This window comes from Brachypodium distachyon, chromosome 1 (assembly GCF_000005505.3).
Source record: "Brachypodium distachyon strain Bd21 chromosome 1, Brachypodium_distachyon_v3.0, whole genome shotgun sequence".
Classification (NCBI taxonomy): Eukaryota; Viridiplantae; Streptophyta; class Magnoliopsida; order Poales; family Poaceae; genus Brachypodium; species Brachypodium distachyon.
The window spans coordinates 53602709-53622935 of record NC_016131.3 but is presented as its reverse complement, the minus strand read 5'-3'; the positions used below and the strand labels follow the sequence as shown (position 1 = coordinate 53622935).

The following is a 20227-nucleotide window of genomic DNA, read 5'->3' as shown; positions in this document are numbered from 1 at the left end:
TGTTCTGCAATTTAATTGCTTGATATTCATTAGCCATTATGAATTCTGTCCTAAGTGTAGCGCTTGTTTTTGCACCCTTAGAATCGTTGAAATTCTAGTCTTCTTCGTCATTCTTTATAAAATGATTATCTATACTGAAATTGCATTCTCCTGTACAAGTTTTGCACTATGCTATCGCTGCAATCATAGTTTGTCAAGTTGCAATTGCACTGCCTCCTCCACTTGTTTCCATTCAATTTTGCACTATGTTTAATTTCTAACCGCACTATTGCAATTCAGCCTTCTGTATATTTCCTTTCGGTTGCAATTGCACTGCCTCCTCCACTTGTTTCCATTCAATTTTTCATCTCGCTCGCTCTATATTGTGACTATATTTCCTTTATTTGAATGATGTATCTATCTTTTCCAATTGCTGCACTTTTAATATCGATTTCTGAGTCTCATTTTCAGATTGCACTACCTTTTTCCTTTAATTGCAGCACCTTATCTTTTGCAATTCCAAATTTACCAAGTTGCAATTGATAATTAATTCTTTTACTAGCTTTTCCTTGGGTTCCTAGTTGCAATTTTACTAGGTATCATTTGCAATTGATGCACATTTAATAAATATATTCTAGTTTTATAATAAAATTATAAAGTTAGGAATCCAGTTTCTGCACCAATGCTTTTATACATGCATTTTTTGTTGCTGGTATTTCTGTAGCTGTAAATGGGTGGTTGCCTTGACCGCTTTCCTCCTTTTGTTTTGGGCTTTCCTCTTTTTTTAGGTGTTTGTTCGGGCTTTTTGATGTGAGGACCAGTTTTGGGCTTAATTTTGCCGTCGTTCTGTTCTTCTCCGATGTAGATCGAGCGAAGGGAGACGGAAGGTCTTAGGAGCGAAGAGAGTTTTGGAGTACTGCCTAGCGGCGATTTTAAAGAGCGAGGGGAGATGGCCGCTCAGTTTCTCACATAGCGGCATTTTTAATCTACGTTTTTTGCTACTTGTTACTGCCATCCCAATCGTTGGTAATGTTTTCTCTGCGATTTTTCCTTCTGCACCTGTGTTGGCTAGATTCAATCCAGTTTCCAGGGGTTTCTGGTGTGCCGGGGGTTGTTGTTTAATGTGATTTTTGTCTTGTGATTTTAAGGGGGGTGGGTTGTATAATGCTGGTGTATGATTTTTGTGTAGTGCACTGTTAATTACTAGATGTATTTTGAAGCTATTCAAAGAGTAGTAGCAGTATAAAGGCCTGGAATTATTATCATTTGTTGCAATGTAGTATTTAGATGCTAGTACTAATAGGAGGATTAGGGTGTTCCGCCACCCAAAATGGGGTAGTGCTAGCTATGGACTTAAGTTCAAGTTACTTGGTTATCCTTTTCTTTTTCTGAAACTCGGTGTTTCTGAATCTTCTGAACTCCGAACCTATATTATGATACTGCCGAAGCAATTGTTCTGTTCTGTCAAGAATATATGTATCTTCAAGGCTTCAAGCATTGTCCACGGCCTCGACTGTATCTTGTGCAGTTTTGTCACTGAAAGTATGTACTATCAGCTGTACAATAATCCGAGCAAACATCTCTTTGTCAAGGGCGGACAATTGTCACCGACTCACATGGGCAATGTTCGTGATGTAGTGTTCTAAACACCGTCTAGTTGTATCTAGTTGTAGCCTGTAGCAGTGATTCATTTAGTTGTCTATGTCAACAGGGTTTAAATGACCTTTGTCGGTTTGGAGTTTATGTCATGTGTATATATGGTTACCCTATGGTTATGGTCATGGTTATGGTTGTAGCTCACTTTATCTTAGCAAAATTAGTAGTCTAAATGCACTGAGCATCTAAGCTTTTGGTCCTGTAACATAATGTCAACTGGTGTGTTTTGCAAGTTGGTTCTATCATGTTTGTATATGCAGACTGCTATAGCTCCTATCTCCTGGGAACTTACTATTGTAATTGCAGTCAAAATCCAAGCTTACGTGTCTATTCCACTGATGAATGTTGTTTTTTGCTTGGCATGTTTTGTTTATTTTGGACTACCCTGGAAGCATTTGGAGTTTGAATGTCTTTTATCTGTACACAAGAGATCAGGTTTGCGAACAAAAAACCATAAATCAACTCTACGTTTTGTACTTTGATTACATGTTGCTCCATATGTTGCTCTGTTGTAGTTTGCATCCATGTTTTTTGTGGCGCCAAAGCTAACAGATTGTTTGATTGTTGATTTTTGGCGTCTGGCTAACAGCTTGTTGATTTTTGAACCAACCGGCTGGTTTATATGAGATATGGTTTTCTTTTACCAAAAATCAGGCAACTTGTATCGAAACAAAAATACTAAAAATCAGGCAGCGGCAGCTTGTATCGAAACAAAAACCAGGCGTCCCCATAATTTTAGGGACCCATAATTTTAGGGCATGTCCTAAAATTTCAATCCAACTGACGTATATTTTGGGGCACTGGAAATGGCATGCCCCAAAAACCAACCGCCCGGTTTCTTCCTCTCTTAATGCGCGCCATTTCCTTCCTCTTCTCCCGCCCGCTCCGTCTCCTTCCTCCTCGGCCGCCGCCGGCCATGTTAGCCGTCGCCCCAACTCCCCCAACCCCGCCTGGGCCCTCCGCCGCCGCTGCCCCGCCCCCGACCTCCACCGCCGCCGTGAGCGCGCACCGGGCTAGGTGGGCGCCACCATGCACGGCCTGTGCAGCTACCGGCGGCCGCGCCGGCGTCGTCCGACTCCCCCGACCCCGCCTGGCCCCTCCGCCGCCGCCGCCCGCTCTCCTCCTCGATTCGTCGCCGGCGAAGACCACCCGCTACGACGACCAGAAGGAGGGCGGCTGCCTCCGCTCCGCCCCGCTGCCCCTCCACCCCGACGAGCTTCCCGCTGCTGCTGCCGGCCCCGCCCTGCCGCTGTTGGCGCTCTCCCTGGATGCTTGCTCGTTGGATTTGGGGCGCTCTCCCTGGATGCTTGCTCGTTGGATTTGGGGAGGAAGAAGACAGAGTTGTGTTTCTGACCGGTGGACCCCATGTGTCATTGTGAAATATTGCAGATGTGGTGTCCTATTTTACATCATCTTGATTTTTGCTAGTGCCTTATTTTACATCATCTGGAATGTCTTTCCTATTTTAGGGCACGAAAAACTGCAAGAGTGGTGTCCTATCCTAATTTTTCAGTGCACTATTTTACATCATATGTTGGAGATGCTCTTACCCCCTAGATCCGTCCCTGGCCGGAAGTATACCTGGGCATGGGTGGCCCGACCCGACCAGCCCGGCCCGAAGCCTGACGTCCCAGGCCGGGCTCGGGCCTCCCTTTCCAGTCCCAAGCCTGGCCCGAAAGCCCGAAATGACTAAAAAGGGTATTTTTTTATAGGAAAAATAGGTATAAAAATCATTTATTTATTCCGAAAATAATTATTTTAATGCTTAAATGGCCTATTTTTGGTGTTTCGGGCCGGGCCGGGCTCGGGCTTCAGGTTTGACTGTTAGGCTTTTATAAAGCCCGGTCCGAACCCGGCCTGACCCGTGGTTTGCCCAGGTATAGCCGGAAGTAGCCCTAAAACAGGGTCCTTACACAACATTTCGTTTTTCTTTTCAAATTTAGGGTCCAAGAAATACAAATACAAACGTCTTGCATGGCTCATATTCCACGGCCCTTTTTCTCTTTATGATACGTGGGACCTAGTAGTCAGTGACTAGTCTTTTATTTTTTTTCTTCTTTCTTCACCAAAATCCTCACGGGAGCGGTGGCGCAGAGGGTGGCTTGACGGCGATGGGGAATGATGACCCGCCGCAAAGCGGCAAGGCGGGGGGCAGCGAAGTCCACGACGGAGCTGCGGTGAGGCCAGCAGATCACGGGAAGCATCTCGTGGGTGGGAAAAGGAGGATAGGGGCTCCTAACAATGGAGGCTTGAGAGGGTGATTTAGGGGCCTTCCTAAAGTATGAACCCCAGGAGGGGCCCCTTGAACTTTTTTTTTTGGCTCCAACCCCTAAAAAATGAACAGGGGTCCCGTTGAAGATACTCTTACCACGAAGAAAATTATGTCAAAGGCTGCTCAAGGCAACCATGAAGTGGCAAGGCTAGGATTCCATGAAACCGAGAACTATGGCTTCGGGTCATTAAAACTATTAACCAAAACTCAGCCCAAAATTTTAAAATCCCCAAAATTACCAGGGAGATTTTTTTTTTGTCAAAGGCTGCTCGAGACGATCTACTGCAATTAATATATTAAAAAAAGTCCAAAACAGTTCTGTACAATGATAACCAAGAAGGTTTAACAGGAAAGGAAAATGAAAAAATTACAAGATTGTCGGTTTGTCCTCACAATTAATCGCAAGATTGTATTGGCTCTATGTAAACCATCAAAGTCGTACAGCAAAGAACTTGTAACAGATCATGGTGCTTTATGCATCTATCATGATAAGTCGCCAACATAAAAGTCAACCCAATAGCAAATGCCTGAACCACTTATTTGACATAAATCAGCAGAATGGGGATCTGAAAATGAATTTAAGCACTTCCATGATAAGTCGCCAACATAAAAGACAACCCCTTCTGCTCCTGCCATCCACATCTCTGACCTCCACCATCGCGGACCCTTCTGCTCCCTCGCCATCGCAAATGCTAGTGAGATTGCAACACTCGGTGCTGTCACGTACATTCTCGGGATCTTCTCCACCTCTTGCTTCGGCTCCTTATTCTTCCTCTTTATCTTATGTTGCTGCTTCTTATGTTCTTCCACCTTCACTTCAAGTTCAAATTCTAGCCTTAGCATTTGGTCCATCAAAAACTCCAAATTCACAAGATGCTCTCCTAGACGTCTCCCTGTGAAGGATATGCTCTCATCGCCTCGGGGCTAGGACATGATAGAGTCGCTTCCCTTGCCATTGATCCCACTTTAGCCCGGCATCGGTGGCATTGACGGAAACGACAACGGCGACTGCTACGGCAGCATCGACGAGTTCGATGGAGGAGCAGAGGGCGGCGCAACTGGAAATTAGGGAGGGTGAAAGAAATTTTCCATCGCCCAAGCAAATTTCAATCTCACTAGCAACAGAAATCTTGTTCCAGAACTGTTTACCATATTCCATATGGAGCCAATTTTTCGCATTTGCCGTCAACATAAATCGAGCTTCTTTTTCCATTGATGGAAGAAGTAAACTGAAGAAGGCGTCATCCAGTATCATCTTCTGTTGTTCATCCCACATTTGTGCAGACTTGCTGACACAGTCACTTAGATAGTTCTCGCGAGCCTCGGACATGAGCTCTTTTTCCACATCCTCTGGTAATCAAACGGTAACCTTGAGGAGCTTTTCTTCCTCTGCTTTCTGAATAAGAAGCCACTGTGCATCTACAAACTTGTTTAGTGGTTTATCTCGCAGCCACTTAACACTTGATAGTTGGTGATTTGGATCTCTGATCAAATTTCCCTCAGGTGTGGGGCTTGTTGAGACAACAGCTTTATTCATGAAGATGCTCCTGATATGCTTTCTTACAACAGGCTCACAACTGATCTCAACTGCTGCCAGATAGATAAGACAAAAACAAAAGCGATGATCGAATTTTTTGATAAGATGAGAAACCAATAACCTAGCTCAAACGAGGCTTCTAAACCTATAATGGTTGGTCGAAATTGTTATATAGATAGAGTACTATACCATGTCCCTGGCACCCCGGAGAACATCTTGCGGTGTTTCAAAAATAGCACTTGTGAAATTTGCAGCAACCTCTTCAGGTGAACCTTTCATGCCGTCAAGCTCGCCAGCTTCCTAAAAAAGCAATGAAGATAAGGTGTCAAAACTCTGGTTTTGTTTCTTCTATACAGTAAATTTAGGAAGGTATAAAGTCATATTCAGACAAAGGATAAGTTTTGTATGCAAACTCCAAAGTGGTGAGCTTAGATCACGTACTGGTATCCTCGTTAACGTTAGATGATGGCCTAATTGCTCAGCACTCCGGCCAAATTGGTTAGCAACCTCCCAAAACCCTGCCTTGTGGCAAATGCTGTACAAGGTTTTCCTTTTTGGTCGCTTAAATTCTCCAACTTCACCAGGAGGGAAATGTGAATTGAATTTCGCATCAACATCCTTCAATAATTCAATGATAGAGTAGCAAAGTTGCCGATTTGATAATTCATCATCTATTCTTTTCTTCTCTTCATCAAATCTTTTTTCATAGTACGCCTTCAAAGCATTCTTTCGCTTCTGAAGTAGAAGCCACTTTCTGTCTAAGGTCTGAACAGCCCAAAGCAGCTAAAAGGAACACACAAAATGCATCAACAACCGTAAAATCTTAATTAAGGAGGGAGATGCACCAATGTCTAGTAATGAATATTTACCTTATGCCACCTTATTTTCCTTGTCCCGTCTTCATTCTCATGTTCATTGGCATCATTGTCCTTTAGCAGACTCGCATAGCAATGAACAGAACCTAACAAGTAATATATAGAAACTATGTCAGCAGAGCAAGCATAAGAAATCATGCAAAAAACTAGTAGCTTGAATTATGTTTTCCATACTTCAAATTTGTTCACATGTAACATGCTCAAGACATTCACAATGTCCTCTTGGTCAATCTCCCTGTTTACTTGCTCATTGCCAAAAAATGACAGAAATCCATCACCAGTAAGTTGGCTGTGTATCCATGCACTTTCTTCCTCTATCCTTGTGTTGTCCCTTCGAGGATCGTCAGTTAATTCTTCAGACAGCTGCCAAAGTAGTAATGAATTATTTTAGGCGTGCATTATCAAGCGATGTCAAAACTGCCTCTCAAGTGTGTTAGCTAGTACGTACCTGAATCCTCTCAGGTACATCAGTTCCTCTAATCTGATCATCTTTTGGTGTCATGTACTTATCTGCAAGAATAGCTGGCTCGAACTCATCTTCGAGCATGTTCCCTCTCAACTCATCAGAATTAGCAGGATCACTCTCAAGGTCTTGCTTTCTTTGTGCTAAAAGCTCATAACATCACCAAACATATCATGAGCCTCTTGCAGTTCAGATGATGATATTCCTACAGCTTGCCGTAGTGGCTTTCCTTTAAGTTTCTTCCTTCTACCATATAAGAGAATGCATGCACACATAAATCATGGTCTCATATATATAATTTGATGCAGAGATACAGAACCAGTTAGCAAGAAATTATGAAAAAGAAACAGTTGGCATACCTTACAACTTGGCCGTTCCCATCAATTTCTTGATCTTCGTCTACAATGAAACCCGCCATTTCATCGTCGATGTCATCTTCACCAACCTCATCGTCCTCTGATTGCAGATCCTCCTCCAGAACATCCTCAAGGGGCTGATCTGCAGAAACAGCATTGGAGCAAATGAAAATTTAGAGGAGCAATTTTCTTCAGGCAAAAGGGAAACGTACGCTTCTATGTACGGGTACCTTGATCACCAAACAAGGAATACTCAAGTTTCTCCTCAGCAATAGCCTTTTTTCCTGCCCCGTCAACACCTGAGAAGCCTGAAGGGCCATCCAATTCAGATTCTCTCCCTGCCTTCCTCAAGCGCTTAAATTTGTTTCCCTGCAGTAAACCACTGAAATGCTTAATATCAAGAAACACTAAAAAGTTGAGCAGGAAAGACCAATGAAGACACCATAATATTATCTGCAAGCTTACATGCATGATGTCATTATTCTCCTCGAGCATCTTGATCTCATCCTCCTCAAGCTTCGCTGGTTCGCTGGGCACATATTTGTCCATATCTTATGTTTCTAGAAAATAATCGATGTTTGTGTTTCCCAACGAAATAAACTATATGCACCTCTCTTTTTTTCCTTTTCTTCTTCCGTCTCTCATAATCACTGACCCTCTCTTCCTCTTCTTCCTCCTCCTCCTCCTCGTCAGCATCATCCACAATGAAGCCATCCCTCTCGTACTCATCATCGAGGGTTCGAGGCCATCCTCCTCTGCTCATGGACAATTTCAGCACATTACAGTCAAACCAACTCGAAAACACAAGTAAGAGGGCAATTCAATCAGAAACGGAAAGTAGTTCAAAATTCTATTCAATTCCATTCCAAACCTAACATATTAAGAGTACAGATGGGATCAGAAAAAGAAAAACAGCCGAAACACAAATTCGCCAAAACGAACCCAACCCACCGAAATCGCCCACCCACCCACAATCAAACAGATATACCTTCGTCATCGTCATCGTCGCTGTCGTCCCGGTCTTCCAAATCCTCGTTCCCGTCCCTCCTACGCGGGTGGTGATCCTCCACGTAGGCCTCCACAGAGCAATCTGCCGCGGACGGTTCCAACAACAAGGCACCGAATTCTCCGTCAGAAAACGAAACGAAACTAACCTCCCGCCGAGTGGAGGGCACCAAACGACTCGAGAGCAACGAAATCGCGCACCTTCCTCGTCGGATTCCACCGTGCGCCCACCCATTGTTGACGAGGCCGGCGGCGCAAGCAACAAGGGCGGAGGACCCGGTAGGGCAAGGTAGGGCGGCCGCCCTACCTTGATTTTTGCCTCAGCGAATTGGGGAAGATTAAGGAGATGAAACGGATCTGTTCGTTGGGTGATGGGAGCAGAAACGGTCGGGAACGAGAGAATTGAAGGCTGGATCTGTTCGTGGAGGCGCTCGCGCAAGGAGGAAGACGAGGGGGTGGCGGCGCTCGCTCACGAGCGACGGGTTGGGCCAGGCCAAGGCTGTGTTTCGGAACAAATAAAAAAAGTTAAACGGGCCGTGTCGTGCCGGCCTGCGGGCTCGAGGCCAAGGCCCAGTCATGGGCTGGCACGGCCCGTTTAATTCTGTGCCAGGCTGAGCCCGTAACAGGCCGGGCACTCCGTGCCGGCGGGCTTTTAAAAAAAACGGCCCATACAAGAAAAAAGTAATTAAATAATTTATGTGACTTAAGAAATTGTTTTTTTTGTCAACAAAAAAAATCGTTTGAAAATTTGTCTACTTCCTTCTAACCATGTCTCATTAAGGGGTTTTTTTTACTCCTCTTAGTCCTCTACGAATACAATTTGTTATTTGCCTGTAAACTTCATATATTTCCTCGTTCTTTTAACCACGGCTCGTGAACTGTTTTTCTTTTTTTTTTAACGGCGTCGTTTCCAACATAGATCCAATCAACATAGTAGCAACGAGTTAAGGAAAATGTTAAACAGGTTGCTATATCTACAATTAAAAGCTAAGTCACCCGTCCAAATATCCTCCCAGAATCTACTATTCTTGTCATGACCAACAATTTCAACACTGAAGTTGTTATAAATGTCCTTAACAACAATCAAATAATGCCAAAATTGAGATTAACCATTTTTCCATACACATTGGCTGAGAGTGTATTTCTTGAGATATTTGGCCATCAACAATTGTTGCCATAGGCCATTGTCATTTTCTAGCATCCAAAGCCATTTTCCTAGATAACAAATATTTTTAATAGAAAGATCCAGGACACCAAGCCCCCCTTGATCTTTGGCTTGGCAGATAATGGGCCAACTTACTAAATGGTACTTCTTTTCTCCTTGGTCTACCTGTCAATTGAGGTCCACCTGAAAGGAATCTTATCCTTAAATTTGTGTTTTGGGCTAGTTGAGACATGCTGACCGAAAATGTGTGGTTCTGTTGGCAAATTAGCAAAAAGTGTGACTCAATGAGACGACTGCCCCAAAACCGTGCTTACTTGAAATTTCCTCCATTTGTTATGCCAAATATATATAGGTGTCCATATCTCTGGTGCCTGATTTTTTAAGCAAAATATTTAATTCTCAGTCAATAGTATCTAAGCCACTTCCTTCTTTTCCGTTCCGAATCTTAAAGCACAATCTAGATCCAATTGCTGCATTATCAACTTATTCGTAAATAATATCATGCGACTTAGGTATAGTAAACCCGAATATCTATTTTGTTAAGTATGTAAGTATGGAGATGTTTCTACAAGCAAAACAATATAACTATATATTTATTCTTATAAAGACCTAACTTGGTAATATATCCACCTACATGAGTTTTATCCTTACGTGAAACATTAGAGTATTACAAAATGCATAACACCAACTTTATTACACATTTGACAGTTTATAATTATATGCGATGCGACATTATGTTTGCATGAAGCCCATTAAAAAATGGAATGTTAAAAACAAAACGTTATAAAGAATTATTAAAAAATACAAACTAAACACATTAAAATACATTTTTGCAATCATAAAATAAATATTGAATGTTATCTGTCCGTTATACAAATTCGCCATATCTCAACATATTTTTGTCCTTCACGCATGGCAAGCAAGCGGGCAGAAGACACTATAGCGAGAGCGACAGCGGCGTGCCCTACAATATGGCTCGAGAGCGGCCGGTTGTGCGACAGACTTGGTTCGATCCAGAGGCCAGAGCTTCGACCTAAACGGCCCACGGGGCTCCTCGTTATATAGGCATCCGGTCACGGGATGAGAACTCGGTATAATTTTCTTTTTCAAATTAAAAACCAAGTTTGTATCCGGCTCTCCATGAAAGATCAGAAGGTGGACACAAGGGTAGAGTACGTCGCAAAAGAAATTTAAAAACTATAAGTTTGCGCTAACATAATAACATATTTTTTACATTAATAATTTCATCAAAGTTCATACAGTATTTGATCTAACAAATAAAAATAAAGAAAAATAAATAAAACAAGGACGCGACGTCGCCTGCTAGCTCGCTGGCTGGCTCTCTCACTCGGAGTCGGAGATGACGATGACCGATAGGAGCTGCACCTGCGTGCGCCGTGTCGCCATCCTCGTCGAGTGCTCCATGGACGCGCAGCGGCCCCATGCGAGCTTCTCGTCAGTGAACCTCAGGCGGCGGGGGCCCTTGCAGCATGCGGTCTCTCGCGACATCCGGACGGCGTACTGGACCAGGCGCTGGTCCTCCTCCTCGGTGATACACGGTTTGATTGTGCATTAGTGGAGGGTTGGCACACCCGAAAGGCGGAGGCGGCAGGTGGCAATCCAGGAGGTCTCCGGCTCTGTCTCCCCCTAACAGAGGCGGAGGGTTGGCACTGTCTTCGGAGCCAGGAGGCAGTGTGCAGCGGTCCTAGAGCTATCCGACTCCTTCTCCATGCGGTGGGTGTACCGGACCGGATGCGCCATTTCCTCCTCGCCGCCGAATGTTGATCGGCATTGGCTGTGGCTGAGGCGGATGGGTGGCGGTGTCGGCAGTGTCTTGGAGCTCTCCGGCTCTCCCTGACGAGTTACGTGGGCGGTGTTGGGAATATGCCCTAGAGGCAATCATGTATGATGTAATTCCCAATGTATTCATAAATATTATTAAGTTGTCCTTGTTTGAACAATCTGATATGTATCATTGAATATGTGATTTGATTGTGGAACTATGTATTTATGTTGTTCATACTAAATTGTCCTTAGTCATTGAGGTTGTGCTGGACACATAACCTAGACTAATGTGAAAGTTGGCTGATGACTCGGTTCCACTTGTCATGGGCATGGTGATGTCATTCCAGCTTACACGGACTCGGCTAAAGAGTTTAGCGAGTCGGACTGACCCATATTGAGATGCAACGAGTAGGTCGTCATTTGCATGTCTCAATCAATGTAATCCTTAGACCTGAGGTTATCGCACAATCCGAGTTGTGGATCACCAACTTAGGTTCTGTCAAACGTTGTTCCGTAACAGGGCAGTTATAAAAGCAGAGTTCGGGTTGACTGAGAATCAAGCTGTGTGATGTGGATAACCAAGATGGGATTTTGCCCCTCTGACTGGAGAGATATTCTTTGGGCCCTCTCGAGTGATATGATTCGGGAAGCATGGCCATGCGCGACTTGGTTAACTGTTAACCGGGTCGATCGACTAAGAGTTAGTCGGATGAATCATATATCACAGATCGAGAAGAGAGTTGAACTATTAAAGGGATGACGATTAATCGCCTATAGTTCGACAAGGTATATCGTGAGGCAAAAGGGACTAAGACGTATGTCACATTGGAAGGTACGTCGTCATGACTCGATGGTACTTGGGAGTCGGCACGTTCTGCTAGGAGCCGCTACCGATTGATCGATTGTGAGTCGGACTCCAATCGTGTCCAAGTCGCCATGAGCCTGTGGGGTCACACACTTAAGAGCGGGAGCAAGTATTTGGTCGGGTTGGACCCGAACTGGAATTGGGCTGACAATGCGAGTTGGACTCGCAGGGTGGATGGGCCACAAGGCTTGGAGCCCACTTCCACTCGATATATAAGCAGGGGCGTGGGATGCCTAAGGGGCAACGGTTTATCCACTCTCATGCGTTGAGAACCCTAGCCCGATTCAGTTCAACCGTCGCACCGGACCTAGCAGTCCGCCGCCGGAGCTCCTCCTCGCACGTGTGGATACCGGCAGAGGTGCTGTACGTTCAGCACTTCGACGATCGCGGGATTGGATCGGCTGGATCGGATCGAGGGACTGCACTGCATCAAGGCGCCGCATCAATAATCCGCAACTGCGCGTCTAGTGGTAATCCTCGTGGCCTTCTACCTCGGCTAGATCTTGGGAGTTCGCGTAGGAAAAGTTTTTTGTTTATCTCTACGCGCCCCTTTCAGGCGGTGGCATGCTCATCCACCCTCTCGAAGACACTCCTCCTGGTGATGATGCATTCATTGGTCGTCCGCATAGAGCGCCATGACCACTCGTTGAGAGGATCTCTAGGGTGCCGCTCGAATATTGGAGCGCACAGAATGGGTCGTCCTCGATCGCATGGACAACCGAGCCCCAACACGAGCACACCAGGTGGTTTCCCGAGTCCGAGCGTGGTGGCGGCGGCGGCTCCCATTTCCGTTGCTGCTTCTCGAGTTAGGGTGCGCCATTGGGTAGAAAGGCGGGGAGGGAAGAGACGAGATGGCGGGGGCGCTGGGAGTGTGGGGAGGAAGGAGACGCACCTGCCTCTATTTAACACCAGAGGAAGGCGAGGAGCGGCGCGTGTTAATGACGTCGTGTGGGTCATCCAGACGTGTGGGGAAACTACAGAGAGCCTTGGGAACCGTCGTCGCTTTAATTTAAGCCGACCGACCGGGCGACAGCCGCAATAATTTAAGCCAATTGTTGTGTCCATGCTAGGACTGCTAGGGCTGGCCCCTCCATCGGTGGTGACCCTTTCAATCAGTGGCGGATCTAGAAATTGGATTAAACAGGGGGCTAATCCTATGCATATTGTGTAGAGGGGCTGATTAAGCATATTTATCATGTTTAATCCTTAATCATTCATGCATGCAAACCATGTAAAGATTCGCCCCTGCTTTAAATGGTGGCTTTCCAACCGGGAGCCGCCCCTGTAGGGTAGAACGGGACATTTTAAATATTGTTTAAACCCTTCAGCACGTGACGGCTTTCCAGCCAAGAGCCGCCACGATCGATTGACCACAGACTTCACAAATTTCTTGTATTACTTTTGAGTGCATGTGTACATGTATTGGTCATGATATTAAATTTGTGAAACAATAGCTTTTTCTTATTAGAAACAAGATTATTACGATAGTTCCATATAGACCAACAAATAGCACAACCGCCGCTACCTAACAATGGAGTGGTTGACTAATAATTCTTCAAAAAGAATTCTCTTCTTTTTTGCAACAGAGCTGAAGTGAACCATGATATATCAAAGTAAAGTCATGCAGGTATCATGACGATTAGCAGGACTGAATATACTTGCCTACTCCCATTTGTAAAGTTAGTGTGTTTGTTGCTAGTTTGTGAACTACGATGTTGTTCCATGTGTTCTCTTCTAGCTAGTGTGTTAGTTGACCAAGGTTTGTGGGTTTGTGTAATTTGTGTGATGTGCATGTTACAGGTATGAGATATGCAGTTCTTGTTAATTTCAGTCATGGAAAGTTTGTTATGATTTGCAACAGTGAGATCTGCAAAACTAGTCTGGTCATCTGAAAGCTTTTCACAAAGATTGGCAACTTATGTTCATTAATCTTACCTCAACTTGATATGTTATTTCTAGAGCTATAGTTTGAGGATTGTTTTGTCCTTCTTCAGTGCAGTCTATCTAGCCTTCGTGTCCGTTCTTCATGGACCAATCCGGCATAGTCTGGATCTGGAACTTCCGTTCGATGGTGAGGGTACGGAAAAAGGTAGGAGAAGGCGGGAAAAGTTGCTACCTGAGGGGATCAGAGTTGCGTTTTTCCCTTGCATTTTTGGCAGAAGGGAGCCATGTGCGATGGGAAAATTTGGAGAAACCACGTGTTGGTTGCGTGTGAACACAAGGGGGCCGACTCGTGAGATTGGCGTGCTCGTGCGGGACGTTTGGCGTGTGTGCGTTTCCGACAACATCTTTCCGTTTTAGGGGTCGCGTTGTCTTTTCATATTGGGTTATTGGCTGGACCGTGTTAACCAGCCAAAGGCCGCCACCTAGCACCGTTCATGAAAATAAGTTCAATATCTTCTAGATGGAAGTTATAATCTATATATCATATGGTTATTACTGCTTTCTAAATATAATGTGTAACCAAATACAAGTACTGGACTGATCCACCGCGTCATCGCACAACGGTAGCTAGTCTGTGGATATGTGTCGCCCATATTAGTGTGTATTATTCACTTTAATTGTGTAAACCTACAAATTATGAGATGATGATTGTGGTTTTTGTCTTAACTTGCCTAACAATGAATGGTGCCTTATTTATCAGATCGATGGATATTCTTAAATTTGCAATGCCATATATGGAGACAATTAATACGGGGTAAAGATTTGCTAGCTATCCGTTCACGTATTTATTACAGGCATTAATTCATTCCATATTTGTAACAAATATCCATATATAAATATCACGTCTTTCAGATACTATATAAATCCACCACTCCTCCCTTGTTTTCTCCTCACACCAGTCACCACCCCGAGCGACCATTCCCTAGCCTCTCTTGCCAGCTGCTTGCTTGCAACGATGCCTCGCAAGCAGAGGAGCACCGAGCGGATCCCCAACGACGTGGCCCGGCGCGCCGCCTTCCGGAAACGCGTCAACAGGCTAACCAAGAAGGCCGGCGAGCTGTCCACGCTCTGCAACACCAAGGTCTGCGTGTTGGTGTACGCCGAGGGCGAGGCACGGCCAGAGGTATGTCCTTCCTTGGCTGAGGCGGTGCCCCTCCTGCAGCGGTTCACGGACACGCTGGAGATTGAACAGTTCAAGAAGCGTGTGACCCACGAGGACTTCCTCCGGCAGCGCATGGACAAGCTGACGCTGCAGATCCAGAAGAACTTACCCGAGAACAGTGAGCGCGACACGGCGATCCTTCTGCACCAGGCCATGGCCGGACGCCTGGAGGGCGGCCTTGAGGGCCTCCCGCCCGAGAAGTACGCCAGCGTCCGCTGGATGGTGCAGACGCGGCTCAGGAGCATCGGGGAATGCATTGCAAAACTCCAAGGGCAAATGGCCGGCCTACATCTCCGGTCTCTGCCTGTTCCTGTTCCTGCACCTCTGCCGTATCAGCAGGAATTCGCATCGCAGAAGGAGATCGGCTCTGTCAACGAGGTGATCAGATCTGACGGCGGGGACGTTGGCACCCTTGTCTTCACTGCTGGCGATGGTGCTGGCGCCAACACCAGCGCCGGTGGAGGGTTCTCGTGGCAATGGTGCGCTGATCTTGGAGGTCCTAGTTCATCTATGCCTCCCATGTAAGGAGGCCAGACTCCCTATGATCTGGTGCGTGCATGCCTAGGTGTGGATCTAGCTAGTCTGGATTGCTTATTTATCCATCTCTTAGGAGTTTCATTTACTTCGTCATCGCTAGGGTCCCATGATGCCATCCATTTTAGTATGAGTCCAATAATGATGTGTTGTGTGTTGTGTCATGTGTCATCTGCTCTCCAAGGGCAGAATAGTTCTAATATATATGTGTCTCTTTCATGTTGTTACAAGGTTTGTTCTAGTTAATCAACATGTAATTGTTGTATCCTGGTAAGTTCTATAATGGATGGATGTGTCCATTTCCATTCTATTTGTTTAGATCAATGAAATGACTTGTTGGCCTAATTAACCATAGTAATGATTATGTTCTTCTTTTTTTCTGAGAGGGAGGGTGCTGGCAACGATTGTGTTCTGGTGCATTTGTAAAGTCCTATAGCAAAATTCAGAGGCATGAAGGAGTGACAAATGTGAAATGTTAGTTCATGTTGACAATATTCTTTGGCCAATGGGGATCTCCATGAGAGATATGCCACGGCCCATAAGTGGCCACACCAATTTTCTTGTAAGGTTACAGGTGCTTCATGTTCGACATTGATATAATGATTTCCTATCGAAGGTCCTAAAGGTCTGGTCCGTCAAAGAGACCAATATATATGCTTTTGTTGAAATGTTGTGCTTGGGGCCATTGGATAGGTCATGAGATCTATTATCTTTATCTAACTAAAAGTGCATGACAGGTTAACCAGGAGAAACACCCTAGGAAATACCAGCAAAAAAAAATCATCTGAAGGTTAGTGCAACCCTTATGAGGACTGATTGCTGAAACATGTAATGTTTGTCCTGGGTACATCGTCGTCTCTGCTTCCCTGCCTCCCGAGATGTGCCCCCGAGGGCAGGCACAGATTACCTAATAATATTTTAAAAACTATTAGTCAGCCTAACTCGCCCCCTCGTGTCGAATATCTGGTTTCGTCCCTGCCCGAGGGCCTGACCTCCTTCCCGTCATTACTTGGAGCGCACTGGCCTGTGCTATTACCCACCTTCACGTATCTGTTCACATCGATGCATACCACACCTTCATCCACACCGTCGTACACTCAAGAATGAAGCAGTTAGTATCGAGCCACAATTAACTAATTCTAGAGACTAAATTATTTCTACGTACATATTGTTCAAGATCAGCTTCTAGAATAGTATTTTTCAAGATATTTAAACATTGCTATCCTTTTAATTTTAGGTATTATTTTGTGAAGTCAAAAAGTGTCAGTGCTCTTAAAAGTCAGTGCACTCTCAACTTATTTTATCTCTTAAACCTTTCTGCCGTGTAAATACAATTTTGAGTGGACTGTCCCAACCATGAAGGACTCCACCATGGGAATACATGTGTTTCAGATCATCATCCCTAGCCAAATGTTAGCTTTATTATTTCCATTTACTACAACAAGAAATAAGGCATAATCGTAAACTCTCACAATGTATCCAATGTTATGCTTTTCGTTATCTAACTATATTGTATATGTATTCTGATCCTCTTTTTGCTAAAGATGCGGCTTAGGCACTATCTCTGCCTACCTTCTAACCCTCAACGTAGTAACTTTCCAAACAATACAAATAATGTTTGACCTTATGCCTTGGTGCCATGAAGAGATTTATACCGGATGAGTCGCTTTCAGAGGTGCCGAGGTGGAGCAAATTATCAATATAGTCCTTAATTTCTTCTATTCAAACATTATCTCATATGTGCATATGATGTCTTGTCTTCAGTTATGTACCTCACTGCTTATATTCTGACTTGGAGTGGATTGTAATTATTTGGAAAAACATACTGATTCTGCAAATTTTGTATAAAATCCCATGTTAGCACCAAAAGTACACCTAAAAACTTTAGACCAACAGTCTATACAATCAATCCAATCAACAGCAATAAGGTGTTCATGATCGCAAAAGTGTGTGGATCCACGCTAGATTAATTGATGGCACACCCGGTAATTGATCTTGGTGAGTGATCTCAATTAATGAAAATACTCAAAATTAAAGCGCACTTACAGTAATTTAAAACGTCGTACATCTCCTATATATAAAATTTTTAGTAGGTATGTGTGTGTGTGTGGTGGGGGGGGGGGGGGGGACAGAAGAAAATTTGATAAGGAAGAGAAGAAATTAAAACCCCAAAATATTAATTTTTGAACCTTTTTTTTCATGGCACGTAGATTAATCGCTTTATTGATTAATAATTATTGAACTTGTATATATTTTCATCTGTGTCGAATAGTATATATAAGGTCAGAGCACATATAAGGTCTTCCTTTTTTTTACATAAGTTTCAAAGATTTTTCACATACACTTTAAACATGAAATTCCATATATAAGATCATTCACGCACCAGAAAAAAGACATTAAGGAACAAAGCCGGAGTCATAAAATCAAATGGCAAATAATGATATGCTAGAAATCAAGGAAAATGGAATAATCAAATCAACTAGCTAGATCATATATCTGCAGAAAATTTAGGAGTGGAAATATATATATCTATAACATTCGAGAGCTGATCGGCTTCATTAAGTAATTCACAAACTTGTAGCCACAACATAAAGATCTTTAGAAAACTTAAAATTTTAGAAAAAAGATATTCTTATTAAAAACTAGATCATTATGATAGTTCCATATAGATCAACAAATAGCACGAGCATCCATCAGTACTAATGCCTTAGTAGGTCTAGCTAACAATGGAGTATTAACTAATAGTTCTTCACTTTTTCCTTGTTTTTTGCAACCCAGGTGAAGTGAACCATGATGCAGAAAGTAAAACATCATGCAGCGAAGGATCACGATGATTAGCAAAGACTGATTATTAGTTGCCTATTTCTATTTGCAAAGTTAGTGTGCTTGTTTGCTAGATGTGAACTATAAAGTTGTTTCATGTGTTGCTTCTAGCTAGTGTGTTTGCTGAACAAAGTTTCTGTAGCATGCTTGTTGAGCATGCTACAGATATGTGATACACATTTCTTGTTTCTGTCATAACAAGTTTTTTATGATCTCCGGCAACTTCAGATCATTGTTTAGCAACTATAGTATTATAGCCCACAATTATATAGTGTTATGGCCAGCAACTACAGTCTACACTTTACCATGACCTGCTTTCCCGAAAATAGCAGATACCACAAAAACTTCATGTCCCATAAATTCAATTGGATAGATGAAACTAACGGGGTCTGCAAAATTAGCTTTCATGTGCAAGCTTTTCTTAAAGATTGGCAATTTCTGTTCATTAATCTTACCTCAACTTCATATGTTATTTCAAGAGGTATAGTTTGAGGACTGTTTTGTCTTCTTCACTGTAGCTTTTCTAGCCTCGTGTTCGTCCTTCGTGACCCAATCCGCTATAGATCTGGATCTGGAGCTTCCGTTCAATGGGGAGGGCAGGGAAAAGATAGAATAAGGCAGGCAAAAGTTGAAAGCAGAGGGGAAATAGTTGCTATCATTAAGTTGCCCTTGATTTTTTTTTGGCCTAAGGGAGCCGTGCGTCATGGGCCGGGAATGGTGCAGAAATCCCGTGTAGGTTGAATTTGAATACACGGACGGACACATGAGATTGACGCGCTCGTGTGAAGGTGGGGCGTGCCTATGTTTCTAGCAGCATCTTTCCGTTTAGAGAGGTTGGAGGCTTGTGTTTCCGGCAGCTTCTATTTTGGAGGTTGCACGTGCCTATGTTTCTAGCGGCATCTTTCCGTTTTAGCTCTAGGTTGTTTCAAATTGGGTTGTTCGCTCAACTGTTTTAACCAACCAACGGCTGCCACCTAGCGCGGTCCATGAAAATAAGTTTGATCTCTTCCGGATGGAAGTTATTAAATCCATATATATCATATAGTTATTATATATTGCCTTCTGAATGTAAGATGATTCTGCATAGACCGATCCACCGAGTCATCGCACATAACGTTAGTCTGTGGATATGTGTCTTCCAAATTAATGCGTATTAATCACTTTAATCGTGTAAACCTGCATATTATGAGATAAGCTAAGTTATTGATTGTTCTTTATCTTAATTTCCATACAAATGATCAATGGATGGCTTGCCAAATGATGGATACTCTTAAATTTGTAAAGGAATATATGGCAGCAATTAAAACGGGGATGAAGATTTGCTAGCTATCTGATCACGTATTAATTGCAAGAACTAAATACCTTCCATATTTGTAACAGTATACATATATCTATACCACGTTTCTCTGGTATAAATCCACCCCTTCCTCCCTTGTTTTCTCCACACCTTGTAGTCTGACCATTTCCTTGACTGCTAGTTCATCTGAAGCTAGCTAGCCTCGCTTGCCTGCTTACTTGCTTGCTACAATGTCTCGCCAGAAGATGGCCCTCGAGCGGATCCCCGATGACGTGGCTCGGCATGCCGCCTTCAGGAACCTCCTCAACATTCTGACGGAGAAGGCGGGCGAGCTGGCTACACTCTGCAATGCTAAGGTTTGCGGGCTGGTGTATGCCGAGGGCGAGGCACAACCAGTGGTATGGCCTTCCGTCGCTGAGGCAGTCCCCATCCTGCAGCGATTTAAGGCCACGCCGGAGATTAAACAATACAACAAGTCTGTGACCCAGGAGGATTTCCTCCGGCAGCGC

At 44.0% G+C, this 20227-nt stretch overlaps 2 protein-coding genes across 5 annotated transcripts; one reads left to right on the top strand and one right to left on the bottom strand.

Annotated features, from left to right (window-relative positions):
* Nucleotides 1-4187: 4187 nt before the first annotated feature.
* Nucleotides 4188-8618, bottom strand: LOC104581694 (transcription elongation factor SPT6 homolog). 4 transcript variants are annotated; one of them, XM_014897375.2, is made up of 12 exons: nt 8345-8618; nt 8127-8228; nt 7749-7893; nt 7604-7667; nt 7369-7507; nt 7142-7280; nt 6768-7028; nt 6494-6682; nt 6314-6405; nt 5886-6227; nt 5634-5744; nt 4188-5497 (listed from the first exon to the last, which is right to left on the bottom strand). In XM_014897375.2, exons 1-7 carry the CDS (start codon nt 8376-8378, stop codon nt 6926-6928), a joined length of 726 nt encoding a protein of 241 aa, XP_014752861.1. In that variant the 5' UTR covers nt 8379-8618; the 3' UTR covers nt 4188-5497; nt 5634-5744; nt 5886-6227; nt 6314-6405; nt 6494-6682; nt 6768-6925. The 4 variants fall into 4 exon arrangements, with proteins under 4 accessions (XP_014752861.1, XP_014752862.1, XP_014752863.1 ...); XM_014897376.2 differs by having other exon boundaries at nt 4188-5494; XM_014897377.2 differs by having other exon boundaries at nt 6768-7025.
* A 6214-nt stretch (nt 8619-14832) lies between these two features.
* LOC104581693 (agamous-like MADS-box protein AGL80) lies at nt 14833-15589 on the top strand. Its single transcript, XM_010229957.2, has one exon. It carries the CDS (start codon nt 14858-14860, stop codon nt 15587-15589), a length of 732 nt encoding a protein of 243 aa, XP_010228259.2. The 5' UTR covers nt 14833-14857.
* Nucleotides 15590-20227: the final 4638 nt, after the last annotated feature.

Coding starts and splice junctions, on each gene's coding strand:
- LOC104581694 (XM_014897375.2), bottom strand. CDS start 8,378: ATGGGTGGGCGCACGGTGGAATCCGACGAGGAAG. Junction 7,668..7,748: donor AGAAAAGGAAAAAAAGAGAG/GTGCATATAGTT, acceptor ATATGTGCCCAG/CGAACCAGCGAAGCTTGAGG. Junction 7,281..7,368: donor TTCCTTGTTTGGTGATCAAG/GTACCCGTACAT, acceptor CTGTTTCTGCAG/ATCAGCCCCTTGAGGATGTT.
- LOC104581693 (XM_010229957.2), top strand. CDS start 14,858: ATGCCTCGCAAGCAGAGGAGCACCGAGCGGATCCCCAACGACGTGGCC.